Source organism: Balaenoptera physalus (assembly GCF_965194825.1).
Source record: "Balaenoptera physalus genome assembly, chromosome: 16".
In the NCBI taxonomy this organism is placed as follows: domain Eukaryota; kingdom Metazoa; phylum Chordata; class Mammalia; order Artiodactyla; family Balaenopteridae; genus Balaenoptera; species Balaenoptera physalus.
The window spans coordinates 21,397,004-21,423,793 of NC_138898.1; the positions used below are offsets into that span (position 1 = coordinate 21,397,004).

At 44.9% G+C, this 26,790-nt stretch overlaps 1 protein-coding gene and 1 long non-coding RNA gene across 2 annotated transcripts in view; one reads left to right on the plus strand and one right to left on the minus strand.

Moving 5' to 3' along the window:
- Positions 1 to 26,790, plus strand: part of LOC309645412 — a 280,748-nt gene that overhangs the window by 70,097 nt on the left and 183,861 nt on the right. The window lies entirely within an intron of this gene.
- LOC309646074 (lipopolysaccharide-binding protein-like) lies at positions 983 to 16,204 on the minus strand (the record flags this gene model as incomplete). Its single annotated transcript, XM_082432065.1, has 7 exons — positions 983 to 2,988; positions 4,466 to 4,533; positions 7,973 to 8,140; positions 9,037 to 9,369; positions 11,060 to 11,138; positions 15,286 to 15,441; positions 16,047 to 16,204. Coding segments are annotated over 7 exons (1,206 nt in total), but the record flags the coding sequence as incomplete, so codon positions are not given.

Consider the following 26,790-nt stretch of genomic DNA (forward strand, 5'->3'; position numbering starts at 1 on the left):
AGCCGTCACTCCCATCTCCCAGACAACGATCCGTTCTCAGAGACTCAGCCTTGTTTGTCAATCTGCCTACATGTCTGCTGACATTAAAAATAAAACAGCAGGCATGCCTCCTGCCAGTGGGAGAAGTGTGTGTGTGTGGGGGGGGTGTGTGTGTGTGTGGTGTGTGAAGTGGGCCTTTGTGGTTGGAGGGGACATGTTTCTACCCTGAAAATCCAGGAAAGTAGGCAGGGTTGTCCAATGACCTTGGTCAGGAAAACCCATGAGAAACTGGGGAGCCTATTGCTGCCAAAAGATGCAGAAACAGAGAAGAAGGGGCCAAGGAGACTGGAAAGTTTTTATAATAAGTTTTTTTCAAACAGCCCATGATTAGAACAGTAGATTGGATAGAGTAATCTGCAGGAAAAATCGTAACTTTCTTTGCTAACTAACCAAGCATTCCAGGATACTATTTGGCGTTGGTTCATTATCTTTCACCATCCTTGCCAAAAATCTCACGTCTTTACTCTTAGGTACCTCGGGTTTTCCTGGCCAAGGTCATCAGACGTCCCTGGCTAATTCCCTAGGCCTTCCAAGATAAAAACAGAACACCTGTATGATTTCACCAGAAGAATGACATTGGTTGATGGTTTAAGATAGATTTTTTTTTTAAATTAAAAAGTGTCGGGCTTCCCTGGTGGCGCAGTGCTTGAGAGTCTGCCTGCCAATGCAGAGGATACGGGTTCGAGCCCTGGTCTGGGAAGATCCCACGTGCTGTGGAGCAACTGGGCCCGTGAGCCACAGTTACTGAGCCTGCGCGTCTGGAGCCTGTGCTCCGTAACGAGAGAGGCCGCGATAGTGAGAGGCCCGCGCACCGCGATGAAGAATGGCCCCCACTTGCCGCAACTAGAGAAAGCCCTCACACAGAAACGAAGACCCAACACAGCCATAAAAATAAATAAATAAATAAACCCAAAGTTTAAAAAAAAAAAAAAAAGGGTCATCCTAATAGTATATTAAGGAATTTTTAATAAGTAAGAATGGATGATGACAACTATAATTTATCGATCTAGCTTAGTGTGAGCCAAGAATTGCCCTGAGCAGTTTATATACCTTATTTCAATATATTTGCAGATATAGATGCAGAACGTTGCATTCCCAGCTGGCCAATGAGAGAGCGGGCTACTTTGACAGGTGGCAGGCTACTGGATGCAGGGCACATAGAGACACAGGCCTCTTCAGGGGTGGACAGATGTGACAGACTCTTGAGCTTCTATTGGCCCCTTCGAGAGCCCTCTTTCATCCACCATCCAAAGAAGCCTGGGCTGGGACATGCAGTGTTTATATCCAAGGACTCATCCCCGAGGACCACCATCTCCCCCACTTTCTCTTTTCCCAGCCAGTTTCGCTGCTCTTATCTCTTGGTCATAAAAGGCAGATGGTGAGGCCAGTTGGAGAAGGCCCTGGCATCAGAGGAACCCGCTAGGTTCACAAGCAGCGACTGTCCCAAGCCCTCCTTCCATCAAGGTCACCCAGCAAGTCAGTGACCTAACCTGACCAGGACCCAAATATGCTAACTCCAGGTGCTCTCCACGGTGCCGCCCGGAATGCTCCTCCTCCCTTGGCCTAACTCCTTGTGCTTTGGGAGTCAAGATAGCCCTCACCTCCTGCAAGTCTAGACTGACCTCTAAGTCAGGTTCAGTGCCGCCTCCTAGCTCCTGCAGCCCTCGAGTCCCCACAGTTTTCTGCCGCTGTGGCATTTATCTAACTATGTTGTAATTTACATGTCTGCCTTCCCAACAAAGTGTGAACTCCATGAGGGCAAGCATCATGCATTGCCAGTCCCCCAGCCACCACAGAAGAGAAGCTCACCTAGTCGAAGGAATGAAGGAATGAATGAATAAATGAACAAATCATGAATCCTACAGAAAGCGTAGAATTCAGCTTTTGCATGGGGCAGTCAGTAGCAGCTATTCTTACCATCGAGAGAGGGGTATATGATGTGGAGCGCATAGTAATTGTGGATGGATTCCATCAAATTCATCTGGAGCAGAGGAGGGGCCAGAGCAAAGGAATCAAGTAAGACATGAATAAAAACAAATCCAAGGGAAGAACATCTGACTCCCCACTCTGGAAACATCAACCTGTCATCCCATTTAAAAAACAGGTTGACAATGACCATCACCATGACACAATAAACAGCTCCTTACTCACAATCCCCAAATCCCAAATCTCTGAACTTCATTCCCCATAAGGGCCTGCAAGCTTATTTTATGGCAAACATGACCTGAACTGTCATGGGACTATTTAGTGGTTTTTTTTTATTCTACTTTATGTGAATGTTTTAACATTTTGCTGCAAAATTATGAAATGTGTTTTGATTATAGAATGCTGCCCCAGGTCCTGCTGGAAGTGTTTTATAACACAGGGGCCATGCCTCATATTACCTCTCAAAAATTTCCAATTCTGAAACCAATCAGTCCCAAGGGCTTTAGAGAAGGGATTGTGCACCTGGGCACTATTATTACAATAGTGACATATATTGAGAGCTTAATATGTGTGAGGCACTTGATCAAAGGGTCTTACTGAATTCATTGCTCATCTCAAATTACAGCTCCCATTTGAGGTAGATGCTATTATCATTCCCACTTTATAGTCAAGGAAGCTGAGGCTCAGGAAGGTTAAGGGATTTGCCCAAGGTCACACAGCTAGCAAGTGGCAGAGCTGATAGAAGAGCCCAGACCTATTTTCCTCCAAAGCTCATGCTCTTAATCTTCATGTCCTGTTGCCCCTTTAGCCCTTCTTGGATGGTTAACTTTCAGACATGGTATCCCATTTCCTGCAAGACTACAGTGCGTCTTTATCTGGGACCACGTCGCTTCTCCTGGAACCCTTCCATGAAGCTTCTTCCCATGAAGCCCTGCTTGGAGAGGACATTCAAGAAATGCTGAAGGAAAACAACTCACATTGAAGAAACCGATGTTGGAGTGCTTCAGTTCCAATTTCAGCTCACTGTGCAGAGAAAGAAAGAAGCACTTGTCACTACGGACCATGGCTGATACTTTCTCCAAGGTCACCCCAGTGGGGTGTGTGGTGCTTAAGGGCACAGGCATTTCTGGGGGCTGGATACCCAAGGGTTCCTCTGCAATGTGGTGCTTGTGGATTTAAGGCTTTAAGCATGCATTGTGATTTAAGAAGTGACATTGTTAAAAATAATGTTTGCTGAGCCTCTTTGATAAATTGAAGAAGTTAGGATGCTATAAATACTACCTGGAAAAAGTGGAATACAAAAAGTAATGTACGCCTCCAATGATATAAAAATGTATTAAAAAAGACTGGGGACTTCCCTGGTGGCACAGTGGTTAAGAATCCGCCTGCCAATGCAGGGGACACAGGTTTGAGCCCTGGTCTGGGAAGATCCTACATGCCACAGAGGAACTAAGCCCATGCGCCACAACTACTGAGCCTGTGCTCTAGAGCCCGCGAGCCACAACTACTGAGCCTGCGTGCCTCAACTACTGAAGCCCACGTGCCTAGAGCCCGTGCTCTTCAACAAGAGAAGCCACAGCAATGAGAAGCCCGTGCACTACAACAAAGAGTAGCCCCCGCTCACCATAACTAGAGAAAGCCCATGCGCAGCAATGAAGACCCAACACAGCCAAAAATAAATAAATAAATAAATAAATAAATAAATAAATAAATAAATTAAAAAAAAAAGACTGGAAGAAAACATGAAACAATTAATGGTGATAATCTCCGTGTGGCAAAGTGATGGGTGATTTTGTTTGTTTTTCAATACTTTTGTAATTTCCAATTTTTTCTTGCCATGAGCATGCAATACTTTTATAATATGGCAATAGACAATAAAAATGGAAAAAAGAGGCACCACAAATGATGCTGGCATGCCAATTGCTGTCACTATAAAAGCCGAGTCCCAATTCCCCCCATTGATCTCCTTCCTGATGGACTTTCACTTGGTTGCTGACCTGGTTCCCTTGTTCAGGAATTCTAATTACCCTGGACAGATCTCTTGGCTTTCCGCTCATGGGGCAGAGGAGTATCATTGATTCCCTGGTAAAATCATTGTGTGAGATTTCTCACAAATCCTTCTTACTTTGTGGTCTCCTCATAATCTAAGCCCTTGGCTGTCTTCCCTAACACTGCAGAGACCCCCAAGCCACATGCATAAACTCAAATTCCAGGACCTCCAAAAGCCCCAAATGCTCATAATTACCTTTTCTTTTTTAAAGATCCCTTAAGGAGATGTTTGTTTTAACAGGATCCAGGCATTCTATTAGCCAACAGCATCTAACCCTGAGACCAGGAATTCATTCCTCTGGTCAACCCATTGCACCTGTACCTCAGCAGGGAGCAGCGCCCAGAGTGGATGAGATGTGGGGCACAGGTAAAGGCTCTGGACAGAGGACACCGCTAGGACAAGTGCCAAACCGTCCCATCCTCTCCCCTCCCCCCACCCATGGCCTCTTACCTTACTGTGGTCAATGAACCAACGATCCTGCTGGAGTTCACATTGATGGTGATGGAGATGTTGGTTCTCTAGAAAAGCAAAAGAGGATGACCCAGGCTCTCAGCCCATGAAGGCATCCTGTTGGGTCCAAGTCCAGGAGACAAATCTCCAGAAATATTGGAGATACATACTACAGCCAGATGTGGGACAGATGCATGAAGAGCAGCTACCCAAGGATTATGGACTGAGGATGCAGGATGTTGGTGGCTCCACAGCTGACGTTATGAGAGGTGAGCTGAGGTTTCAGAGGTCTCCACTTTCATGGAAGCATCAAGAAAGGAGAAGAAGTCCAAACTAAAGATACAGAGCATTTGAATGGGGAGATCATCCACTTATAAGCAGGCTACCAAGGGAAGTTCAGAGAGTCCCCAAGCCCTAAGGACATTTAAAGACACCAGTAATTGACATCTGTGTTTAATGATGAAGCTTGACCTGTTACAGGGGTGGGGTTGAACCAGGTGATTGGATTTGGAGGCCCCGTAAAGCCTGTCCCATCTATGATGGTTAGCTGTTCTACCTGAGTCCACTTCCTCTTTCCAGGAGGTGAGAGCTTACCTGCAACACTTGAATGAATGCCTGTGGCAGCATCACTGAACAGCTCCACTCTGAAACCTAATTGATGTCCCAAAGGCTTGTGGAAGGAAAAAGGGAACATTATTTGTGTTCCAGCCAAAGGACAGAAAAAGGCTGGCTTCTGCTCAAGTATAGACAAGGTCATTATCAGTTTGAACAGTGGCCAAGAATTATTGAAGATGAACAAGGAAGGTCCTGTGGCAGAGCCTGCTGCATGTTTTCTAAGACACTGAGCTGGACTACATTTCCCAACCGCTTTTGAAGTTAGGTATGGCCACGTGACTGAGTTCTGGCCAGTGGAATGTGGGCATAAATGTGTGCGTTACTTCCAGACTTGGTCTTCGATTTCCCAGTCTCCAGAACCGTGAGAAATAAATTTCTGTTGTTTAAGCCACCCAGTCTATGATATTTTGTTATGGGAGCCTGAGCACTTGAAAAATATTGTGTCACTTTCTTTTGGCCCCCATGGTTTCTGATGAAAAACATACTGCCATTGGAAGAGTTTTTCCCTTATAGATAAGGTGTCATTTTTCTCTGGCTGCTTTCAAGATTTTTTCTTTACCCTTAATTTTCATAAATTTAATTATTATGTGTCTTGGCATAGATTTCTTTGGGTTTATCCAGTTTGGAATGTGCTCAGCTTCTTGAATCTGTAGATTTGTGTCTCTTGCTAAATTTGGGAAGTTTTCAGCCATTATTTCTTTGAGGACTTTTTCAGCCCCTCCTACTTTCTCCTCTCCTGAGACTCTGATGACCTGATCCTGTTAGATCTTTTGTTATAGTCCCACAGGTCTCTGAGGCTCTTTCCATTTTTTCCCTTCAGTCTATTTTTCCTTTGTAGTTCAGATTAAGTGATTTCTACTTTTCTATCTTCTAGTTCACTTATTCCTTCTCTGTTCCACTGACCCCACCCCACCCCAGGAGGGGTGTCGGGGCACTTGTTACAGCTTCATGAGAGTGGAGGTCTAGGCTTTCCAATCAGTCTTTGCTGGCATGGGTGGGGTTAGGGCTACATTTCTTTTTCTCTGGTGTTTGGCTGCAGTAGAGGAATTATTGTCTAAAAGTTTTCTATCTTACTAGGCTTCCCTTTTTCTGGTTCTTTGGGTGGAGAAAGGAGGTGGTGTTGTTGTCATTGTTGTTATTGTTTTTGTCTGTGCCTGTTGGCATTTCTGGGTTGCTGACTTCTTCAGCCCCAAATTGGGATATGCAGGAGGGCAAAAATAAAACTCAGAGAGCTCATGATTACGTTGTTGCATAAGTCCTGAGGTCCCTAGCTAATCTGCCTTCTTATTTCTGCCTTTCAGAGTCTTCTTATGTTTGTTTTATACATAATGAGTTTTTAGTTGTACTTAGCAGGGGGAATAGGGAAATGTACATCTCCTCCATCTTCCCAGAAGTGCTCTGCCCATTTTTAAATTGGGCTGTCTTTTTTTATTACTGAGTTGTAAGAATTCTTTAACTACTTCGGATAGAAATCCCTTATCAGATATATGATTTGCAAGTATTTTCTCCATTCTGTGGGTTGCCTTTTCACTTTCTCAAATGGTGCCCTTTGAAGCACAAGTTTTTCATTTTGATGAAGTCCAATTTAGCTATTTTTTATCTTGTTGCTTGTGGTTTTGAGTCGTATCTAAGAAGGCTTTGCCTAACCCAGGGTCATGAAAATTTACTATCTTTTTTCTAAGAGTTTTATAGTTTTAGCTCTCACATTTATTTCTATGATCCATTTGGAGTTAATTTTTGTGTATTGTATAAGGAAGGGGTCCAGTTTCATTCTTTTGCATGTGAATATCCAGTTGCCCCAGCACCATTTCTTAAATGTTCATTCTTCCACATTTAACTGTCTTGGTCTCCTTATTGAAAATCAATTGATTTATAATTATGATAATTTATTTCTGGATTCTCAATTCTATTCCATCAATTTATACCAGTACCACATTGTCTTGATTACTATAGCCTTATAGTAAGTTTTGAAATAGGGAAGTATGAGTTCTACAACTTCATTTTTCATATTCAAGATTGTTTTGGCTGGGACTTCCCTGGTGGCGCAGCAGTTAAAATCTGCCTTTCAATGCAGGGGACACGGGTTCGAGCCCTGATCTGGGAAGATCCCACATGCCGCAGAGCAACTAAGCCCGTGCGCCACAACTACTGAACCTGTGCTCTAGAGCCCACGAGCCACAACTACTTAGCCCACGTGCCATAACTACTGAAGCCCGTGCACCTAGAGCCCGTGCTCCACAACAAGAGAAGCCACTGCAATGAGAAGCCCGCACACCACAGCCAAGAGTACCGCAGCTAGGGAAAGCCCACGTGCAGCAATGAAGACTCAACGCAGCCAAAAATAAATAAATTAATTAATAAATTAATTTTTTTAAAAAAATGATTGTTTTAGCTATTCTGGGCCCCTTGAATTTACAAATGAATTTTAGGATCAGCTGGCAAAAAACCCAGCTGGGATTTTGATAGGGATTGTGTCGAATCTGTAAATAAATTTGAAGAGTATTGCTATTTTACAAGTTCTTTAAATTTTATACCTTCTTTAAAAAGGTAATTTGATGATTTTTATTTATAACAATTTAAATAAGTTTATGCCTGAAATTAAACAAATTTTTATAGTAAATGTAACAGTGAGAAAGCTAAAATTTTCCACCTCAGCTGGAGTAAATGACTTTTAAGGTTTCTTGCAACTCTGCCAGTGTATGATTTGATTACCTATGGCCTCAGGAAGGCCGGCTGTTCAGACCAGGAATGCAAGACCCACTCACCACGCTCCAGAAACAAATAGCCTCCAGAATCTATCAGCTGCGTAGTCTCCCAGTCCTTCAGCTGAGCGAGAGGCTTCCACCCATGGCAAACGTGACCCTTTATTGCCCTGGCCAGGTTCAGACTTACCACCCTGAGTTGGAAGAGGGACTTGCGGCCAGAGGAGTTGGGCAGGAGAGCGAAGGCCTGGATGTCCATCACCGGCATGAGGTCACATTTCCTCATGAACATCAGGAATGGAGCTGATTGAGGTGACGTCTCAAACTCTAGCTCCATATTGGGGTACAATCTGGCCAGCTGGAAAAAGAGGGCAGAGACTTGGGGAGGATAGGAGATGGACAGAGGGACCCTGAGCTATATAGGAGAGGTCAGATGGGCAGAGCCCCAAGACTCAAATCTTCAAGGGCCCTAAAATGGTAGTGGAAAATCACAGGATGGTGGGAATTATATTTTTCAGAACTCCTTTTCAGTGGATGGATGGCTTTATGGTTGGAAAGGGCACTTTGATAAAGTATCTGGGATGGTTGAGACACCCCGGTGGGCATCCTCCAATAACAGTGGATGGTCACCATACTGCATCCTACGTAGGCCAGCTTGTGTTGACTAGTGTGAAAGTTTGGGGCCAGAGCTGAATTGCCTGGCTCAAAAAAGAGGAGGCTGAGAGCTCTTCTCCACTTTGCTCCTGCCACTTTTCAGCTCTGCTCTACATAAACATCAAACAAATATCAATTATTGGTCTAGCCCCCAATTATTAGCCTGCCCAATGTACCCCTATTTGCATCCTGGAAGGAGCCTGTATATTTGCACTGGTTGAGTGTTACCTCCCACTTGACCTCCCAGCAACCCAGTGGGGCAGGTAGTAAAGTCGTTCCCATTTGACAGATGAAGAAACTGAGGCCCAACAAGATCAAGTTCCCAAGACAGGAAACAGCAGATCCTGGATTCAAATCCAGGTGATCTGAATCCAGATCCTGTGTCTTTATGCCACAAGGACTCAGAGAATGATGGGAATTTTGTACCAAAAAAAAAAAAATCACTTAATAACTTCTGTTTTTATCCACTATGCTAGTAAGTAAGCTGTTTGTCTGGAGAAAGTTTATGCACCATTCATAGATGTCCACATACAATCTCCACATTTGGCCCACGTCAGTAGGCTTGTCTTGTCCTCTGTGATGAGCGGGCAGAGGTCTTACCTGAGGAATGATGGCCCGGAATGAGCTGGTGTGCAGCTGGATTGGAAAGTAGAAGGGAATCTGCAGCAGATGAAGCAGGAAGCTACTTGAGAAGCAGGACAGCAGAGTAGTTAAAGGTGTGGACTTGGAGGTCAGGCAGCTTGGGCTCAGATACTGCTTCTGCCATTTTTTGGCTGACTGATGGTTGATAAACTTTGTTAGGTTCTGTACCTGGAAAACAAGGATGAATGCAATAGCAATTGTACAGGGTGTGTGAGGAATGAATGAGATATTATAAAGGTAAAGTGCTACGTGCAGGGCCTGGAACATAGGAAGGGCTTGATAAATGTCTGTTATTGTTATTTACCACTTCTCAGGATGCTCCCCTAAAGGGTCAACAAGAGCTGATAACCACCGCAATCTGAATTTAATGTGCTTCCAGATATGGCTTTCTTTTCTGGCCAGAAATCTCTCCTGGTGCTATTCTCTACCCAGGCCTCTGACTTGCTCCTCTTTCAGCTTGGTGAGCGCTGCCTACACCCGTCCACAGCGCACCTTCCTCCATCTCTTGCCCCCCCAAGATCCCCACTCTTCACCGGGGCTGCTCCTTATCACAGAGCTCGGCTGGGGGCTGTGTGTGTGCGCTGCTCAGACCTCCCTTCAGGGGATCAGCTGTGAGGAGGGCAGCGGCTGACAGCTTCCCCCCAGCACCCCGCATCCCCCGTGTCACACTCAGAGCCCACATCGTTCACGCGGGGGCCACCCTCTTCCAGACAGCTCCCAGCTCCAGACTGGGCACAGTCCGGGTGGTAGAGCTGAAGAATTTTGTCAGATTTCAGGATTCGAGGTGATTGGTTAAGACAATGAGCCACACTGAACGTCACAATTAAGGCTTAATTCGCTTACTGCGAGAGTGCAAGCAGGAGGCTAAACCGGAAAGGACGTTGGCCCCCGCTGTGTTCTGTACTTTTCCCTGTGGCAGGACACAGGATATCATTGTGGACCCAGGGGGAGGAGGTGGAGGACATGGGGAAGGACCAGGAGGAGAAAAGTATTGACTGTTGAGTCAAACTGGAGAAAACTGTCTTCAAGGCCTCCAGTAAGGGGTCTCAGCTAAAGTTCCCCCCTCCCCATCCATAAATCGGCCTCTAAACGGAGGTGTCTAAGCTAGGAACGCAGATTGGCATAAGAGCATGGCCAGCCCCGGGTGGGAGCAGGGCGGGGGCTTGCGTCCTTAAGGGCAGCTCCCTCTGGAAACTAGCGAACGCTGGCCATGAACCAAGTCTGGTCTGCCAGGTGAGACCTGTCAGGTAAAGCTTATGTAATTGCCTATGGTCAGACCTAAACGATCACGCATAGGATTTCACCTTGGAGCCAGACTCCTTTGGTTTCTGCCTGATATGCACTCCTCTAATGAACAAGCTTTGTGCTGTGGCTCCCCGTCAGTTTAGCTGAGACTTAGCGCTACAGCAGCACTTCCTCTACCCCATCCGCCTGCCTTCCCTCTGCTTCTCGGGCATCCCAGTCTGAGGGCTCTCCCCGCCTGCTCCATCCTCCAATCCCCATTATCTCTCTCGGCTGTTTCCCTAATAAATCTCTTACAAGTCTAAAGCTGTCTTGGCATCTGCTGCTTGGAGTACCTGATACGACACACCAGAGTCTGTCTTATTTTTAGAAATACTGCTAATAATAGCTAACATGTACATACGTGCATCAGACACCAAGCTCTTTACAGACTGTCTTTCATATAATCCCTGGGGAATAAGAATGCTTAGGAACCATACACACAGACAGGGAAACTGAAGCACAGCCTGGATTTGAACCCCTATTTGGCAGGCTCCAAATTCCACGTTCTTCCCCTGGATCCTGAGAGCACCTACAATAGGTCTACCGTCCCATCTGATGCTCTCTCCTTGGGCCCCCACCCTCCTCCCTCCCCTACTCACATGCTTATTTTAGATGATGAATTTCATGTGCCCAGACTGCTGGTAAACCCTGCTGGCTGCGTTGATGGCATATTCGGAGACTGCAAAGTAGATCATGCGGTTGTGTTTTGGGGGCAGACTGATGGGCGGAGCATCACAGGGGACTGGGGAGCTCCAGTTTCAGCCAAATAATTCACCCTGAAGACAGAAGGACATATCAACCACCAAGGTTCCTACCAGAGAGGTTGTCGGGCAGAGGCATCCAACGCCTGCCTGGATGGTGGCTGGGTTGGAGATTCCTCTCTAGATTGTGGATCAGGGTCCTGGAAGGTTCCTCTGGCTCCACAATATGTAGGCCCTGATAGCTGCCTGAAATTCCCCTGTCACAGAATCTTCTCTTTGGGTGGGGAGCTGTGTCCTGTGTTCTTCCAGGCTCAGGATGCAGGGGAGGGAGCACAGCCCAGTGAAAAGTATGGACTCTGGAGCTTAACTATATGGTTTGGGATCCTGGCCTGCCACTTACTAGCTCTGGGACCTGGGGTAAGTCTCCAACTTCTTTGTGCCTCAACTTCCTCACCTATAAAATGGGGATGATGTTAATGGTTTCTACTTTATAGAGGTGGTATGAAATTTAAATACATTAACATTTGTACAAATACTTAAAACAGCATCTGGGGGACTTCCCTGGTGGTGCAGTGGTTAAGAATCTGCCTGCCAATGCAGGGGACACAGGTTCGAGCCCTGGTCCAGGAAGATCCCACATGCTGCGCAGCACCTAAGCCCGTGCACCACAATTACTGATCCTGTGCTCTAGAGCCTGCAAGCCACAGCTACTGAGCCCGTGTGCCGCCACAACTACTGGAGCCCGTGCTCCTAGAGCCCGTGCTCTTCAACAAGAGAAGCCACCGCAATGAGAAGCCCGCACACCGCAACAAAGAGTAGCCCCCGCTCGCCGCAACTAGAGAAAGCCCTCGCACAGAAACGAAGACCCAACACAGCCAAAAAACTAACTAAATAAATTAATTTAAAAAAAAAAGTTTAAAAAAAACCCCAAACATTTGCCGACCTCATTTACATGCTAAGCACTGTTAGGTGTTGAGGGGACCTCATGAAACTCACATGAGGAACCTCACAGAGCTCACATGTGAGTCTAACCCACTTCCAGCCACAGACCACTGTGAGAATCGTGGTCCAGAACGGGGCATGTCACGCTATATACTCACCTGGGGGTGAGTCTAAGGGGTTGTGGGAAAAAAGTGAACTAAGTTTGTGGAATCACTTCCGATAAAATTTTTTCTCCCGTAAAGTTTCCTTTCCCATTTGATGCTTGCTGATTGAATGATTAGTTATGCGTGTTATTTTAAATGTACATGTATTATAAACCCATGTGGTAAAATCGGACACAAGTATTTCTTGGGGTTCTGCAGAAAGCATCTTGAACTTTCTGGGGCTCTGTCCCCTGAGCAAGCCTGGGACTCACAGCCTGGCTGACCCTTGGCCCCTGGATGGGCCTGAGTGACCTTGGCCATAGAGACTGTGGCTGGGTTCCCAGGCAGCTGTGGTTGGGGTGTTGCTTCTGGAAAAGCTTGCCTCCCATGACACCTATGGGTACCTCTCCAGTGCTGAGTCAAAGTATAAAAGATTGAAGCACTAAGAGACTTTCCGTGGATCACAGACTAAAAGTCATCCTGGACTGGTTCTTCCTCTTGCCATCACCTGTCTGGGGTATCACCATCTCTCACCTGGACTACTGCCTCCATCTCCTCTCTGGTCTCCCTCCCTCCACTCTGCCCTACTCTAATCTCTTCTAAAGGAAGTGCTCTTTTTAAAAAGCAATTCTGATTATGTCACTGCCCTTCTTAAAATCCTCCAATGGCTTCCCACTGCCTACTATTAGGGTAAAGACCAAAATTTGACTCCTGCCTGTTCCCTTCAATTCTCCTAATTAATTGCTCCCCCTCCAAGTACACTGATCTCCTTATACTTCCTGGAAAGCACAGGCTATTTCATGCCTCAGGATCTTTGCACATGCTTCTTCCTCTGCTAGAAAAGCTCTCCCTCCTCCGCTTTTGCTGGAATTCAAGGCTTGATTCAGATATCCTTTCCATGAAGAAACTATCCCTGCTCCAGAAGCTGGAAAATCCTTCTGCGTCCATAGCATCTGGACTTTCCTGATGAGTATGTTATCACAGCTATGTTGAAGGTAATTCAATGTATATTAAAATATTTTATGTCTTTTTCTCCCACTAGAGTATACACTGCACCAAGATGAGGACCTTGTCTATTTTGCATCATCTTGTATTCCTGGCATTTATCTCAGGATCTGACAAATAATAGGGTATCAAGATATCTTTGTTGAACGAATGATTAAGTAAAGCTACTAAGTCCCCATTTTGGTCAAGAGCATGTGTGTCCATGTTTTCTGTGTCCATATCAATAGCACTGCAACCATGTAGCTATCACCACCATAATGAAGTAGCTAAAACATTTTGCTGGCTCTACTCTGTCCATTTCCACTTTGTGTGTGTGTGTGTGTGTGTGTGTGTGTGTGTGTGTGTGTAAACCATATAAAATTTCATGGATTTGCTCCTGAGAAATGGGGTATTATGCCCATCCAATTAAAACAATATAGTGGGGACTTCCCTGGTGGCACAGTGGTTAAGAATCCGCCTGCCAATGCAGGGGACATGGGTTCGAGCCCTGGTCCGGGAAGATCCCATATGCCGCGGAGCAACTAAGCCTGTGTGCCACAACTACTGAGCCTGCGAGCCACAGCTACTGAGCCCGTGTGCCACAGCTACTGAAGCCCGCGTGCCTAGCGTCCATGCTCCGCACACACACAATGAAGAGTAGCCCCCGCTCGCTGCAACTAGGGAAAGCCCGTGCACAGCAGTGAAGACCCAACGCAGCCAAAAATAAAACAAAACACCAAATACAATACAGTGGTTTGAAGCTATACAGGCTCAGCTAAAAGTTTTCTTTCCCAAATGGCAGCCTCAGGTTTAAAGCCTCTAGTATTTGTGCAGAAAACATTTGTCAGTTGAATAAATGAACAATGAACAGTCTCTGGGTTCCCCAAAATAGAAATTCCCCCAAAACTGACAGGATTAAGAAACATTTTTTCAACTCAACATGGTCACCCAACACATACATCTCAAGCAAAAAGTTAATTCACAGTTTATTTTATTTGCCACTGCTCCCCCTGCCAGCTCCATTCTGTTCTCTGTGTCCTGGAGGGCTGACAGCAGATTCATCTCCCAAGCTCTCTTGTTCCCTGGCTGCTGGTTGTTTTGGCTAATGGGAGACACAGGCAGGAAGGAGAGAGGAGATGGGGTATTTACACCCAGGTGCCTCCCTGCTGGACCACTATACTCCTGTCCCCTGGCTCCTTCTCCAAGAGTCCAGTTCTTTCTAGGCTCTGGTAACCCCCTTCCCTCCCCTTGTTGAACACCCCTTAATCTTAACCACACTCCAGTTAATATTCTCTTCATTAGACTCTTGTCAGTTAAGCCTTTTGAGTTGCCCTCTGTGTCCTGCCAGGATCTGAGTGATGCAGTGCCAACCCAAACTGAGTGCGAGGCAGTCACCCCAGAGACCACCATCGTTCATTCCATAGTCACTGAGCAGCCCCTCCAAGGAAGTCACTTTGAAATGCTGGCTTGCCATTAAAGACAATCTTGCCTGTTTCTTTTTTCTTAGAAATTTATTATTTATTTATTTTGGGCTGCGTTGGGTCTTCGTTGCTGCGCACGGGCTTTCTCTAGTTGCGGTGAACGGGGGCTACTCTTCGTTGCGGTGCGCGGGCTTCTCATTGTGGTGGCTTCTCTTTGTTGCGAAGCACCAGCTCTAGGCGCGCGGGCTTCAGTAGCTGTGGCTCGTGGGCTCTAGAGCACAGGCTCAGTAGTTGTGGCGCACGGGCTTAGCTGCTCCACGGCATGTGGGATCTTCCTGGACCAGGGATGGAACCCATGTCCCCTGCATTGGCAGGCGGATTCTTAACCACTGCGCCACCAGGGAAGTCCCCAAACTGTTTCTTAAAGGGCCAGATAGTCAACATTTTCGGCAATGCCTGCCGTATGGTCTCTGCCAACTACTCAGCACTGCTGTTGTCAGACTAAAGCAGCCCCGGACAAAATGTAAACAAATGGGTGTGGCTGTGTTCCGGTGAAATATTGCTTACAAAAATGGGTGGCAGGTGGATTTGGCCCACAGGCCTTGGTTCACTGACCTCTGATCTTAATGAATCTTCAGTCTTAACTCTGATGTCCCATCAGAGGCATCCCCTGGGTGAGCTGGATGCTGAGGCCATTCTGACAATCTCCAGCAAGTGTGTGGGGTCACTTACCTTAGGTGTCCAGAAATTTCAATGCTGACATGGCCAGTGGAGTTGCTGCAGTGGGTCATGGAGGCAGTGGGTCGCCCAGACTGGTCCTTGCCCAAGTTCAGAGAAATCGAGATGGAAGTGCCATCCACACTCAGATCAAAAGTACCATATAAGGTGCTGGGTGGGAGAAATGAGAAGCAAAGGGTGTAGAACCAGTCACCTCCCAGAAGAGAAGCCAAACGTATGAAGACCCAGGTTTGTCTCCCAGTCCCCACTAACCAGCTGTGTGTCCTGTCTGAGCCTCAATTTTTAAAAAAAAATTTATTTATTTATTTGGTTGCACCAGGTCTTAGTTGTGGCAGGCGGGCCCCTTAGTTGTGGCATGTGAAGTCTTAGTTGCGGCATGCATGTGGGATCTAATTCCCTAACCAGGGATCGAACCCAGGCCCCCTGCACTGGGACTGCGGAGTCTTAACCACTGCGCCACCAGAGAAGTCCCTGAGCCTCAACTTTTAAATTAAAACCGCCGGTGTTGATTATTTGCTACGTGCCAGGCACACTGCTAAATGCCTTACATCTGTTATTTTATTTAAGCCGCAATTGCATCTATGAGGTGGGTTATTATTGACCCCATTTTACAGATAATAAAACTGAGGCTTAGAGATGGTCAGATCTGTGTCCTTTATAGACTGGACGTTTCAGAACCCAGAAAGGGAATTCCAGTGGAAGAGGACATGCCCTTGCCCAAAGCCGAGAAACAGTCTAACGCCAGTACTACTCACGTGAAAAACACCTTCCAGTTCCCACTGACAGACACATAGTTATTGGACAGGGAGGCTCTGACACCCTGCCCTGAGTGTAGACTCAGATTAGAGTTCCGGAGTAAGAAGCGACGTATCCTCAATCTAGGGAAGGAAGACAGATCATCAAACTCAGAAAAACCAAGGGCACATCAGTCCTCTGAATGAATCTTGAGAGTCCCCATCAGCCTCTCACGCTGTCTCAAATTTATTGACTTAAACCGCAAAGGACAATTAAATCATCTCATTCACATCCTTCAAGGTGTGCTCAGGCTCTACCTCCTCCAGGAGGCCTTCCCCAGCGTTCCAAGACTAAAGACCTTCCTCTCGCCTCGGACACTCACCCCCATTAGCTGCCCTTGTCCATCCTACTCATTGGGCTCTCACCACCACAAGGACCCTGTTGATGGTCCTCCACGCCAGCCCCACACATGTCCTCCGCCTGCCTGCCTGTAGAAGAACTTTAGTCAAAGAATACATTTAATCAGAGAAGTGAGAACATGTAGAAACAAAGGAAAACAGTCAAACGAGACCAAATAATAATATAGTCATTCAATAAAGTCAAGGACCTTAAGTTCCTCCTCAAGGGCTATAGATAATATTCTGAGCCATATCCTTTGAGCTGTTTTGTATATACGGAAACCCACACCTTGTAGAAGAAGTTAACTATCGATACATGATGACCAGACTGTAGCCATGACATAGGCTGCCACAATTCTGAGAACTGGTCTCCAAGAAATGGGAACAAACCGACCCTGGAACTGAAGACTAACTGTACTTAAAACAATCAAGATGACTCTGATCAGACCACTGCATGCCCAATTTCAAGATGACGGTCAGAGCTGACTGTGCTGTTTCTGCATGTAGCCCCCTCCCTCCACCTATACACCCCTGAAACTCTTGCCCACTGATTGTCAGTGCGGAGTTGGCCTTTGGACATGAGCCCACCCTCTCCCCTGGTTGCCAGCCTCCGAAATAAAGAAAACTTTCCTTTCTATCAACCTTACCTCTCAAGTACTGGCTTTCAAGCTGCAAGGAGCCGGACCCCACTTTTGGTAACACTGCGAGCTGGCTTTGCATTATGTGTCCTGCAGCTTCCCTAAGCAGAAGCTTAGGTGCTTATAAAGCCAGGGGCCAGATGAGGAACTGAGCCAGTTGAGAGGAGCTGAGAAAGTTCAAGGCTTTCGGGCAGCCCAAGTTCCAGCAATTTGCGATGAAGGAAAAGGTTGCTTGAAGGGCTGCTGGACTGTGCTTTCTTGGTTGGATTTCCCCAGCCGACTATCATGGTTGCCAGGAAGTTGTTGCTTGTATGTGTCATCGAGTTCTGTTGTAGTTCCTCCTCGGAGGGATAGATGGAGCTCTGTCCTCTCACTGCCCTGCAGTCCAAGGAGGGGCTTTTGAACGGGAAAGTGCTTCCTCTTCTACCCAGCAGTGTTGGATGTCACCCAGGGCAGATGTAAGAAACAGTGGCCCCAAGGCAGCTGCAGGACAAGGGAACTGGAGCAGGAGTTCACAGCTGGGCTGGACATCTGCTTTTCCAAAGAACTCCTTAGGAACTTCTGGGTCCCGTCATGGGATAGTTCAGTGGGGCTGGGGCTGATCTTGAACAAAAAAAAAATTTTAAAGCTGAACAATGTGGTGCCATATGCACACACTGTTGCTGGAGTATAAATTCATGCATTTCAGAGGGGTGTGGTGGATAGAAGAGTGTGCCCCCAAATTCCTGTTGAAACCTCAGACTGTGATGTTATTTGGAAACAGTGTCTGTGCATGTGATTAAGGTCAGGATTGAGATGAGGTCATACTGGACTTGGGTGAGCCCTAGATCCAATGAGTGTGTCCTTATAAGAAGAGAGGATACACAGAGAGACACATAGGGAAGAAGGCCGTGTGAAGATGGAGGCAGAGATTGGAGTGATGCAGTCACAAGCTAAGGAACACCAGGAGCCACCAGAAGCTGAGAAAGGCAAGGAAGGATCCTCCCTGAAGTCTTTGGAAGGATTGCTGCCCTGCTATCACCTTGATTTTGGACTCTGATTTTCAGAACTGAGAGAGAATAAATTTCTGTTGTTGTAGGCCACCAAATTTCTGGTAATTTGTTACAGCAGCTCTAGGGAGCTAATACAGAGGGCAATGGGATAATATTTGAGTTTAAGACACTTTGACCCATTAATTTCACTGCCAAGAAATTATTGTAAGAATATGCTTTTGTATCTAAGCCAGCATATATGTATAAGGAGATGTTGGTCGGGAAATGGGGTTGGAATTTTCATATTACAATTCAACTATGCAAAACTTTATGTTTTGGTAGCTAAACTAAATATAGTGAAACCATTAACAATTGGGGAATTTTGGTGAATTGTATACAGGAGATCTTTGTTCTGTTTTTGCAACTTTCCTGTAGGTTTTAAATTATTTATAATAAAAAGCTACCAAACATAAAGTTACAAATTGACTTTCTACTGTAAGGAAGTCTAATTGACTTTCTACTGTAAGGAAGAGTGTTTCCTTCGTATTTACTTATATATTTATCTGTTTACATTAGTGTGGACTCATGGATCTTTATTTTGTTCCCTGAGTTATAATTCATTAATATCATTATTTATTTTGATACTCAAATTATCCCAGATTTGGGACTTCCCTGGTGGCACAGTGGTTAAGAATCTGCCTGACAATGCAGGGGACACGGGTTTGATCCCTGGTCCGGGAAGATCCCACATGCCGCGGAGCAGCTAAGCCCTTGTGCTGCAATTACTGAAGTCCGCGCACCTAGAGCCTGCGCTCTTCAACAAGAGAAGCCACCGACTGCAATGAGAAGGCCACGCACCACAACAAAGAGTAGCCCCTGCTAGCCACAACTAGAGAAAGCCCGCGCGCAGCAAAGAAGACCCAACGCAGCCCTAAATAAATAAATAAATAAATAAATAATTAATTAAAAAAAAAATTTATCTCAGATTTGTCCAGTGAGAGTCCATTCAAGCTGGCTCGCATGTCCTTTTGATGTGTCTCCATCTTTCTTTGAGCACTTACTTACTTTCCGAAGGAAGAAGATATTTCACGCTTATCTTATATTTTGTTTGCCCCCAACTTGGCATCTGTCATTTCTCCAAGGAGCCTGGTTCCTTTTAGGGAAGAAAGGTATTTAGAAATCAAGATCTGGACAGTAGGTGTGCTCATTGCACTCGAAAGATATTATGTAAATCCTGATTTGATGCTAATAAGGGTACCCAGAGACATCTATGAGTATTTTTGCCACAAACTCAAATCTGAACCTGGCCAGCCTCTAAATTTTAGTAGTTAACCGAAAATACACGGGAATGAAAATATGTTCAATGACTCCATAGGGATGCAATTAGAAAAATTTTTAAATGTGGGAAATTCCACGGGACAAATGATCTGGTTTCGTCAACCAAAAAAATGGCAAAGAAAAAAAGTAAATAAAAGGGACATTTTGAAACTTAAGAGAACTTGTTTGAATCCTGGTATACAAACAAACTGTGCAGGAAAAAAAACATTTATGAGACAATTAGGGAAATGTGAACACCGACTATATATTTCGATGGAATTAGTCTTAAATTTTAAGGTGTGATAATGGTATTGTGGTAATGTAAAAAATTCTTACTTTTTACATCCATACTGAACTATTCACGGATGAATGTCCAGGGTGTCCAAGATCTTTAAAATAATCCAGTGGCAGGGGTGGGGAGTGGGCAGGCAGGGGTTAGATGCAATGAGAGTGGCCATGAGTTAGGTGCTAAGGCTGGGTAATGGGTCCATGGGGGTTTATTACAACAATTCTCTCTAATATATCTTGAAATTTTCCGTAGTAAATGTTTTTAACAAAAGGTTCCCAGGTACCTGCTCAATTCTTGGATTATAACTTGTATAAGTCAATATCTCAACAGGAAATGGAGGACATATTTAAATAAGGATGATTCAAAGAGAATTTATTTACAAAGAGACTGTTTTCAAAGGTATGGGCAAAGTTTAGGGGATCCACAGGGATAGTTCAAGAACTTGAAGTTAGTGACAGCTGAACTCATACCCCAGGCACAAAAGGAGAAGGGAGGAAGCACTTACCAGAGCTGGAAGAAGAGAGTTGTATAGAGGCCTCCTGTAGAGGACACCCCAACTCACTTCCTTCCTCCCTCCCATCTCCTGCCAGACACACTTGGAAGCCAGAGGATAAGGAGCCCACTGGTGTGGTCCATACAGGTTGGCCTCCCTGGGCACAGAGCAAAATGGAGAAGAGTGGAATGTGCACCAGGAAAGGGGTATAGAAAATTAGTGGCTCCTTTGTTGATTTGGTTGCATAGGCTCACTATCTCTCTCTTGTTCTTTTTAAAAAATTAATTAATTTATTTTTGCCTGCATTGGGTCTTCGTTGCTGTGCACGGGCTTTCTCTAGTTGCAGCGAGCAGGGGCTACTCTTCGTTGCGGTGCGCGGGCTTCTCATTGTGGTGGCTTCTCTTGTTGCAGAGCACAGGCTTCAGTACGCGGGCTTCAGTAGTTGCGGCGCACGGGTTTAGTTGCTCCGAGGCATGGGATCTTCCCGGACCAGGAATCAAACCTGTGTCCCCTGCATTGGCAGGTGGATTCTTAACCACTGTGCCACCAGGGAAGTCCCCTTGTTCTTTTCTAAACTCATGGTAATCAGGTTTCACCCCCGCTACTCCACCAAAACTATTCTTGTTGAGGCCACCATTGGTCAACTATCATTCCTCATCTTGGCCAAACTCATCAGTAGCATTTGACAGAGTTGATTCCTCCCTTCTTGAAACATTTTCTTCACCTGCCTTCTGGGACAATACGTTTTCCTGGATATCCTCCTATCTCGTTTACCATTTCTTCTCAGGGCCCTTTGCTCACACCTGCTCCTCTTTCCAGGCTTTACATGTTGGAGTGTCCTGGGCTCCAACCTTGGCCTTCCTCTCTTCTTTCACTTCCTAGGTGACCTCATTCAGTCTCTTGGCTTTAAACATCTTCTATCTGTATAAGACCTCACATTACATTTCCAGTGCCTACTACTTCCATGAGTTCCAGACTCATAGACCCAAATTTCTAACTAACATCTCCACTTGGATGTCTAGTAGGTGTCTCAAATGGCTCCATCACACATCCATTCAGAAATTCAGCCAAATACCTAGGAGTCTTCTTCCTGTTAAGATTGGCATTGCTCTAAGGAGAGGTGAGCAAGAGTCATCACATACTCTTCGAAGAGAAAACTAGATTTTTCCCCTAATTTTTAATAAAAGTCTGTCCTTTTTGGTGGTTACTTCCTTAATGTGTGTACTTACAACACTTAATACAGTATTTCATAATCCCCAAATAACCTTAGCAAGGCCTAGAATGGTAGGGGTGGGCTCGGTGGGAAGAGGGCCATGTTTGGTTGGGTCTCTCCTTCTCAAAGGGTCTGTTGATTTAGACTCTCAGGAGGTTAATCCTCAAACATAAATTTGTGTCTCTTTCCAGGACCAATATTGCCTCTGGTGCACAGTGAGTTAATGTTTTGTTTATTTATTTATTTATTTTGGCTGTGCCGCTCGGCTTGGCTTGTGGGGATCTTAGTTCCCTGACCCGGGATTGAACCTGCGCCCTTGGCAGTGAAAGCGAGGAGTCCTAACCACTGGACGGCGAGGGAATTCCCTGAATTAATGTTTTAGAAAACATACCCTATACTTATTTTGTGAATGGCACAGTTATTTTTCATGGTATTTTTATGTATTTTAATAGTGTTTATTTGTTAAATGTAAATACCTAAATTTTAATAAATTTTGTAAATTGAGCCTGTAAACCTATTTAGGAGTTCTTCAGTTTTTAATAGTCTAGGAGCCCCCAAATGGGAAAGGTCTGAACTTGTCAGAAGGCTCAGAATCGTTGCAGGTTATACCCATTTATGGGTATTTTTTGGTGGGTGATGCAATCGTTTAGGAATGGCATGGTGGTGATGGCTGTGCCACTATGGGAATATACTAAAAATCACTGAATTGTACACTTTAAAAGGGTGAATTTTATAGTATGTGACTCACATCTCAATAAAGCTGTTATAAAACAATGAACATAGAGCCTCTCACATGACTGGCACTCTCTAATATGTGAAGCCTCATACGGTCCTTGTCTTCCAAACCTCACAACTTTTGTTTAGCTCAGTGCTGGGCCAAAAAATAAAGTAATTCGAGCCACATGTGTAACTTAAAACTTTCTGTTAACCCCATTAAAAAAGTAAAAAGAAACAGGTGAAGCCAATTTTAATAATGTTTTATTTAACCTAATATGTATATCTGAAATATCATTTAAACATATAATCACTATAAAATTAATGGGATATTTTACATTTTTCCATACTAAGTCATCAAAACCCAGTGTGTAATTTACACATACAGTTCTCAATTAGAACAACTCAGTTCTCCCTCCTTCCCTCTCTCCCTTCACATATGTCAGACCAAAATTGTAGTCTGAAGACTGTCTATTCCTGCTTCCTTTCCTCTCTATCATTCACAGGCATTTTCTCTCATAAATCTCTTGCATTTCAGTTTCATCTTGGTATCTGCTTCCTGGAGGGCCCGAGCTGACAGAGTGCATATCGGCAAAGAAGTCACATCCTTGTCAGGGACATAATGAACAACTGAATAAACACGATAATTTTAAGTAGTGTCTTTGCCTGGATTTCCCCAGAAGCGGGTCCCGAGACAAGGATTTGAGTGTAAGTGGTTTATTTTGAAGATGGAGGGGACATGGTAGTGGGATGGGGAATCCATATAGGAAGGGAAAGCAGCTGACAAAAGGTGAGATATTAAGCCAGAGACCACAGTGGGAGACTGGGGCTTAATCCTGGAGGGAAACTCTAAGAAACGGTGCAAAACACATGCCTTGGAACTACGCCCCCCAACGTGTGGTGAGACTGTTCCCAGGGTGAGGGGGTGTTGATTCCCCAGCAGCTGGAAACACACAGAAAGATCTGAGATATCTAGAGAATTCCCTGGCGGTCTAGTGGTTAGGACTCTGTGCTTTCACTGCCAGGGCCCAGGTTCAATCCCTGGTCGGGGAACTAGGATCCCCTAAGCTGTGCGGTACGGCCAAAAAAAAAAAAAAAACAGATCTGAGGGCTCTGGGAGGATGCTGACAATGTCTGCTATAGATCGTGCAGATTCTGCAAAAGAAATAGGGTGACAAGCTAGGACCTGAGCTGGAGGGAGGTCTACTTTGGATAAGGTGGTCAGGGAAGGTGTCTCGGAGGAGACTGAAGGGTAAGGAGGGTCTAGCTGGGGAAAGATTACTACAGGCACAGAGAACAGCAAGTGCAAATGTGCAAGGGCTCACGGTGTTTGAATAAGAGCGAGGATGAGGAAGAGTAAGATGAGAAGGGCCAGGGAGGTAGGAGATGGAGTCAGAAAGATCAGCAGGGGCCAGCTCCTATAGGGCTCTGGGGCCATGATGAAGAGTTTGGATATTGTTCTGTGAATGAAGAGTTTAAAGCAGGTGAGCCTGATGATCCGGTTAACATTTTTAAACAAACGCCCTGGCCACTGAGAAGAGAATAGATTGGAGGAGACTGAGAGTGAAAGCAGGAAGCCCTATTAAGAGGGTATTAGATCTGGGGAGGGGCGATTGTGCCTTGGATTAAGGTGGCAGTGTACGTAGCTGGGGATTTCTGATGTGTTGGATACGGGTGAAGAGGGAGGGGAATCAACAATAATTCTTGCTTTTCTTGGCTTAGGCAATGCATGTTTAGTGGGTCCATTCATTGGGGTGGATAAGATCAGGGAGCCACCAGTTATGAAATCAAGATCTCTATTTTGGACATATTTGGATTGGCAGGCCTATGGTTCAGTGGGGTGAGGCTGTCAAGCAGGCATTTGGATATATGCGGGCAGGGAAGTGATCTGGGCTGAAAATATATATACTTTTTAAAAAAACATTATTTGGCCACGCCATGCATCACGTGGGATCTTAGTTCCCCGTGCCCCCTGCCTTGCGAGCGCCAGAGTCTTAACCACTGGACCGCCAGGGAAGTCCCTGGGCTGAAGATATAAATATGGGAATCTTCTGTATTTGGATGGCGTTGAAAACCTGCTGGAGTAAAGTGGCTGGATAGTGTCCACTGGCCTCTCTATATCTACCCTCCGTCCTTCTTCACCCTAACTGTGCCCTGGGAGGTTGACCTCTGCAGCTGCAGACTCTGTTGTTGAGGACGTTCCCTACAGGTTTCTTCTTCTTTCTAAAGAAATATGAGATGAGATAATGAACCATTGGGCTGGTGGAGTTGAGGAAAAATTATTTTTGTTTTTTAGTTCATTGGCCGTCTGAACCCCAATGCTTGAGCCCAGTGTTCACTTGACATATAGAGCCACTGGGAGGAGAGAGGAGAAAATGGAGTTGAGAGAGGTAATTATCAATAAAACAGAATCTCAAAGAGAGTAAGCGTTCTGGTGGAGGCGTTTGCCTTGGAAAGACAGAATGATCTATCTGGTTCTTGTAGGCTATTTCATTTGGAGCAGGTCTTTATGCTGACGGGTTGACCATCCCCTTACCTGTACTATGCGGGCTGTGAAGTGAGTTGACCTTTTGTTCAGCCACTCATATCCTTGAACACTTACATTCAAGTTCAACCTGATCTGGTCCCCAGGAGATAATGGCACATACAACCACATCAGCCTTCCAAGGAGATGGCTTCCATTCAATGGAAGGCACTGATTATGTAAGTATGTAGACGCTGGTGACAACCGAACTTATATACATAGTTAAGGAGGGGGGATTGGAATTTTAGAACAGTAGGAGGTGAAATGAAGAGGAGTGGAGGGACCAGAGAGGAACCAAAATGAAGAGGGAGATGAGTGTGGTGAAAATGTCAAAGAAAACTCAGGCTGCAAAGTGGCCACAAGGGACCTTTCAGAATGGCAATGCTGAATGTAGGTTAGAACATCTTTTTTCTGGGTGGTGCATTACACGATCTCCTCTTTACCTCCCTTAACTCTTTGGTAAGGTCTGAGATATTTAGGAATCTTTATTTTAGTGTATCCCTTTGATGGAAAGTGGTGAAGGAGCTGCATTAAACATTTAAAAAAATTTTTTTATTGGAGTATAGTTGATTTACAATGTTGTGTTAGTTTCAGGTGTACAGCAAAGTGAATCAGTTATACATATACATATATCAACTCTTTTTTAGATTCTTTTCCCGTTCAGGTCATCACAGCGTATTGTGTAGAGTTCCCTGTGCTATACAGTAGATCCTTATTAGCTATCTATTTTATATACAGTAGTGTGTATATATCAATCCCAATCTCCCAATTTATCCTTCTGCCCCTAACACCCTGGTAACCATAAGATTGTTTTCTACATCTGTGACTCTATTTCTGTATTGTAGATAAGTTCATTTGTACCATTTTTTAGATTCCACATATAAGTGATATCATACAATATTTGTCCTTCTCTGTCTGACTTACTTTAAACATTTTTTATTGCAGTAAAGTATATGTTTTATATAACATGAAATTTACCACTTTAACATTTAAATGTGCCACTTATACATTTTTAAGTGTACAGTTCTGTGGCATTAAGTACATTCACATCGTTGTGCAACCATCACTGCCATCCTTCTCCAGAACCTTTTCATCTTCCCAAACTGAAACTCTGTACCCATCAAGCACCTCCTTCCCATTTTCCCCTCCTCCCAGCCCCTGGTAACCACTGTTCTACTTTCTGTCTTATGCATGTAACTACTCTAGGTACCTCATATAAGTGGAATCATGAAATATTTTTCCTTTTGTTACTGGTTTCATTCACCTATCATACTGCCTTCAAGGTTCATCCTTTTATAGCATATGTCAGTTGTATTCACTGAATAATATTCCATTGTTTTTATATATCACATCTTGTTTATACATTCATCTGTTGATGGACATTTGTGTGGTTTCCACCTTTTGGCTATTGTGAATAATGCTGCTATGAACATCAGTGTACAAATAGCCATTTATGTTCCTACTTTCAATTCTTTTGGATGCATACCCCAAAGTGGAATTGCTGAATGACATGGCAATTCTATGTTTAATTTTTTTTTGGATCCAAGGAGTTGCATTTATGTTTAGGATTGAGGCTATATGTGTGGCATCACTGGATACAGAGGGAGCAGGTTACATGCTCACGAAATGTAAGTTGAGTGAATAAGTGAGAATGTAAGCCCACCAGGATTTCTCCAAAATTGTAGGGAGGAGATTCTGCTTCCAAAGACACAGACATCTGTGGTCAGATGTATTCAAGTCAATTTTTCCAGGTGCCCCAGATGAATTCCGGGCAATAACACACACCAGGCTCAAAGTATTTTTGTGTCTATAATCAATTCACTTAAATAGGCTTTAAAGCAACTTACAGAAGGAATAACACTACGATAAGCTGAAAACGGATAAAGAAATCAAGGCTGATGGAAAATAAGGTTAGAAGAGTGAGGTGAGATTGGAAGAAAAGTTCACATGTAGGTTATTAGAGGTAGATGCTGAGCTTCCCTGCAGCCAAAGCAAAGTGGCAAACAAGACTTATGGCATAGAAAAAAAAATACCAATTGCTCATAAGAAGCAAAGCATTCCCTGGCTGCAGGCTTGAGGGACTTTTTCCCCTGGCACTCACAAGGGGAAACAACAGGTGTAGGGGGTGATCTCTTCCATTACTTCACTACTAGACTGAAGACTTTCCCCATATGCTTCTGCGGGCGGACTGTAGGCATATGCTCAAT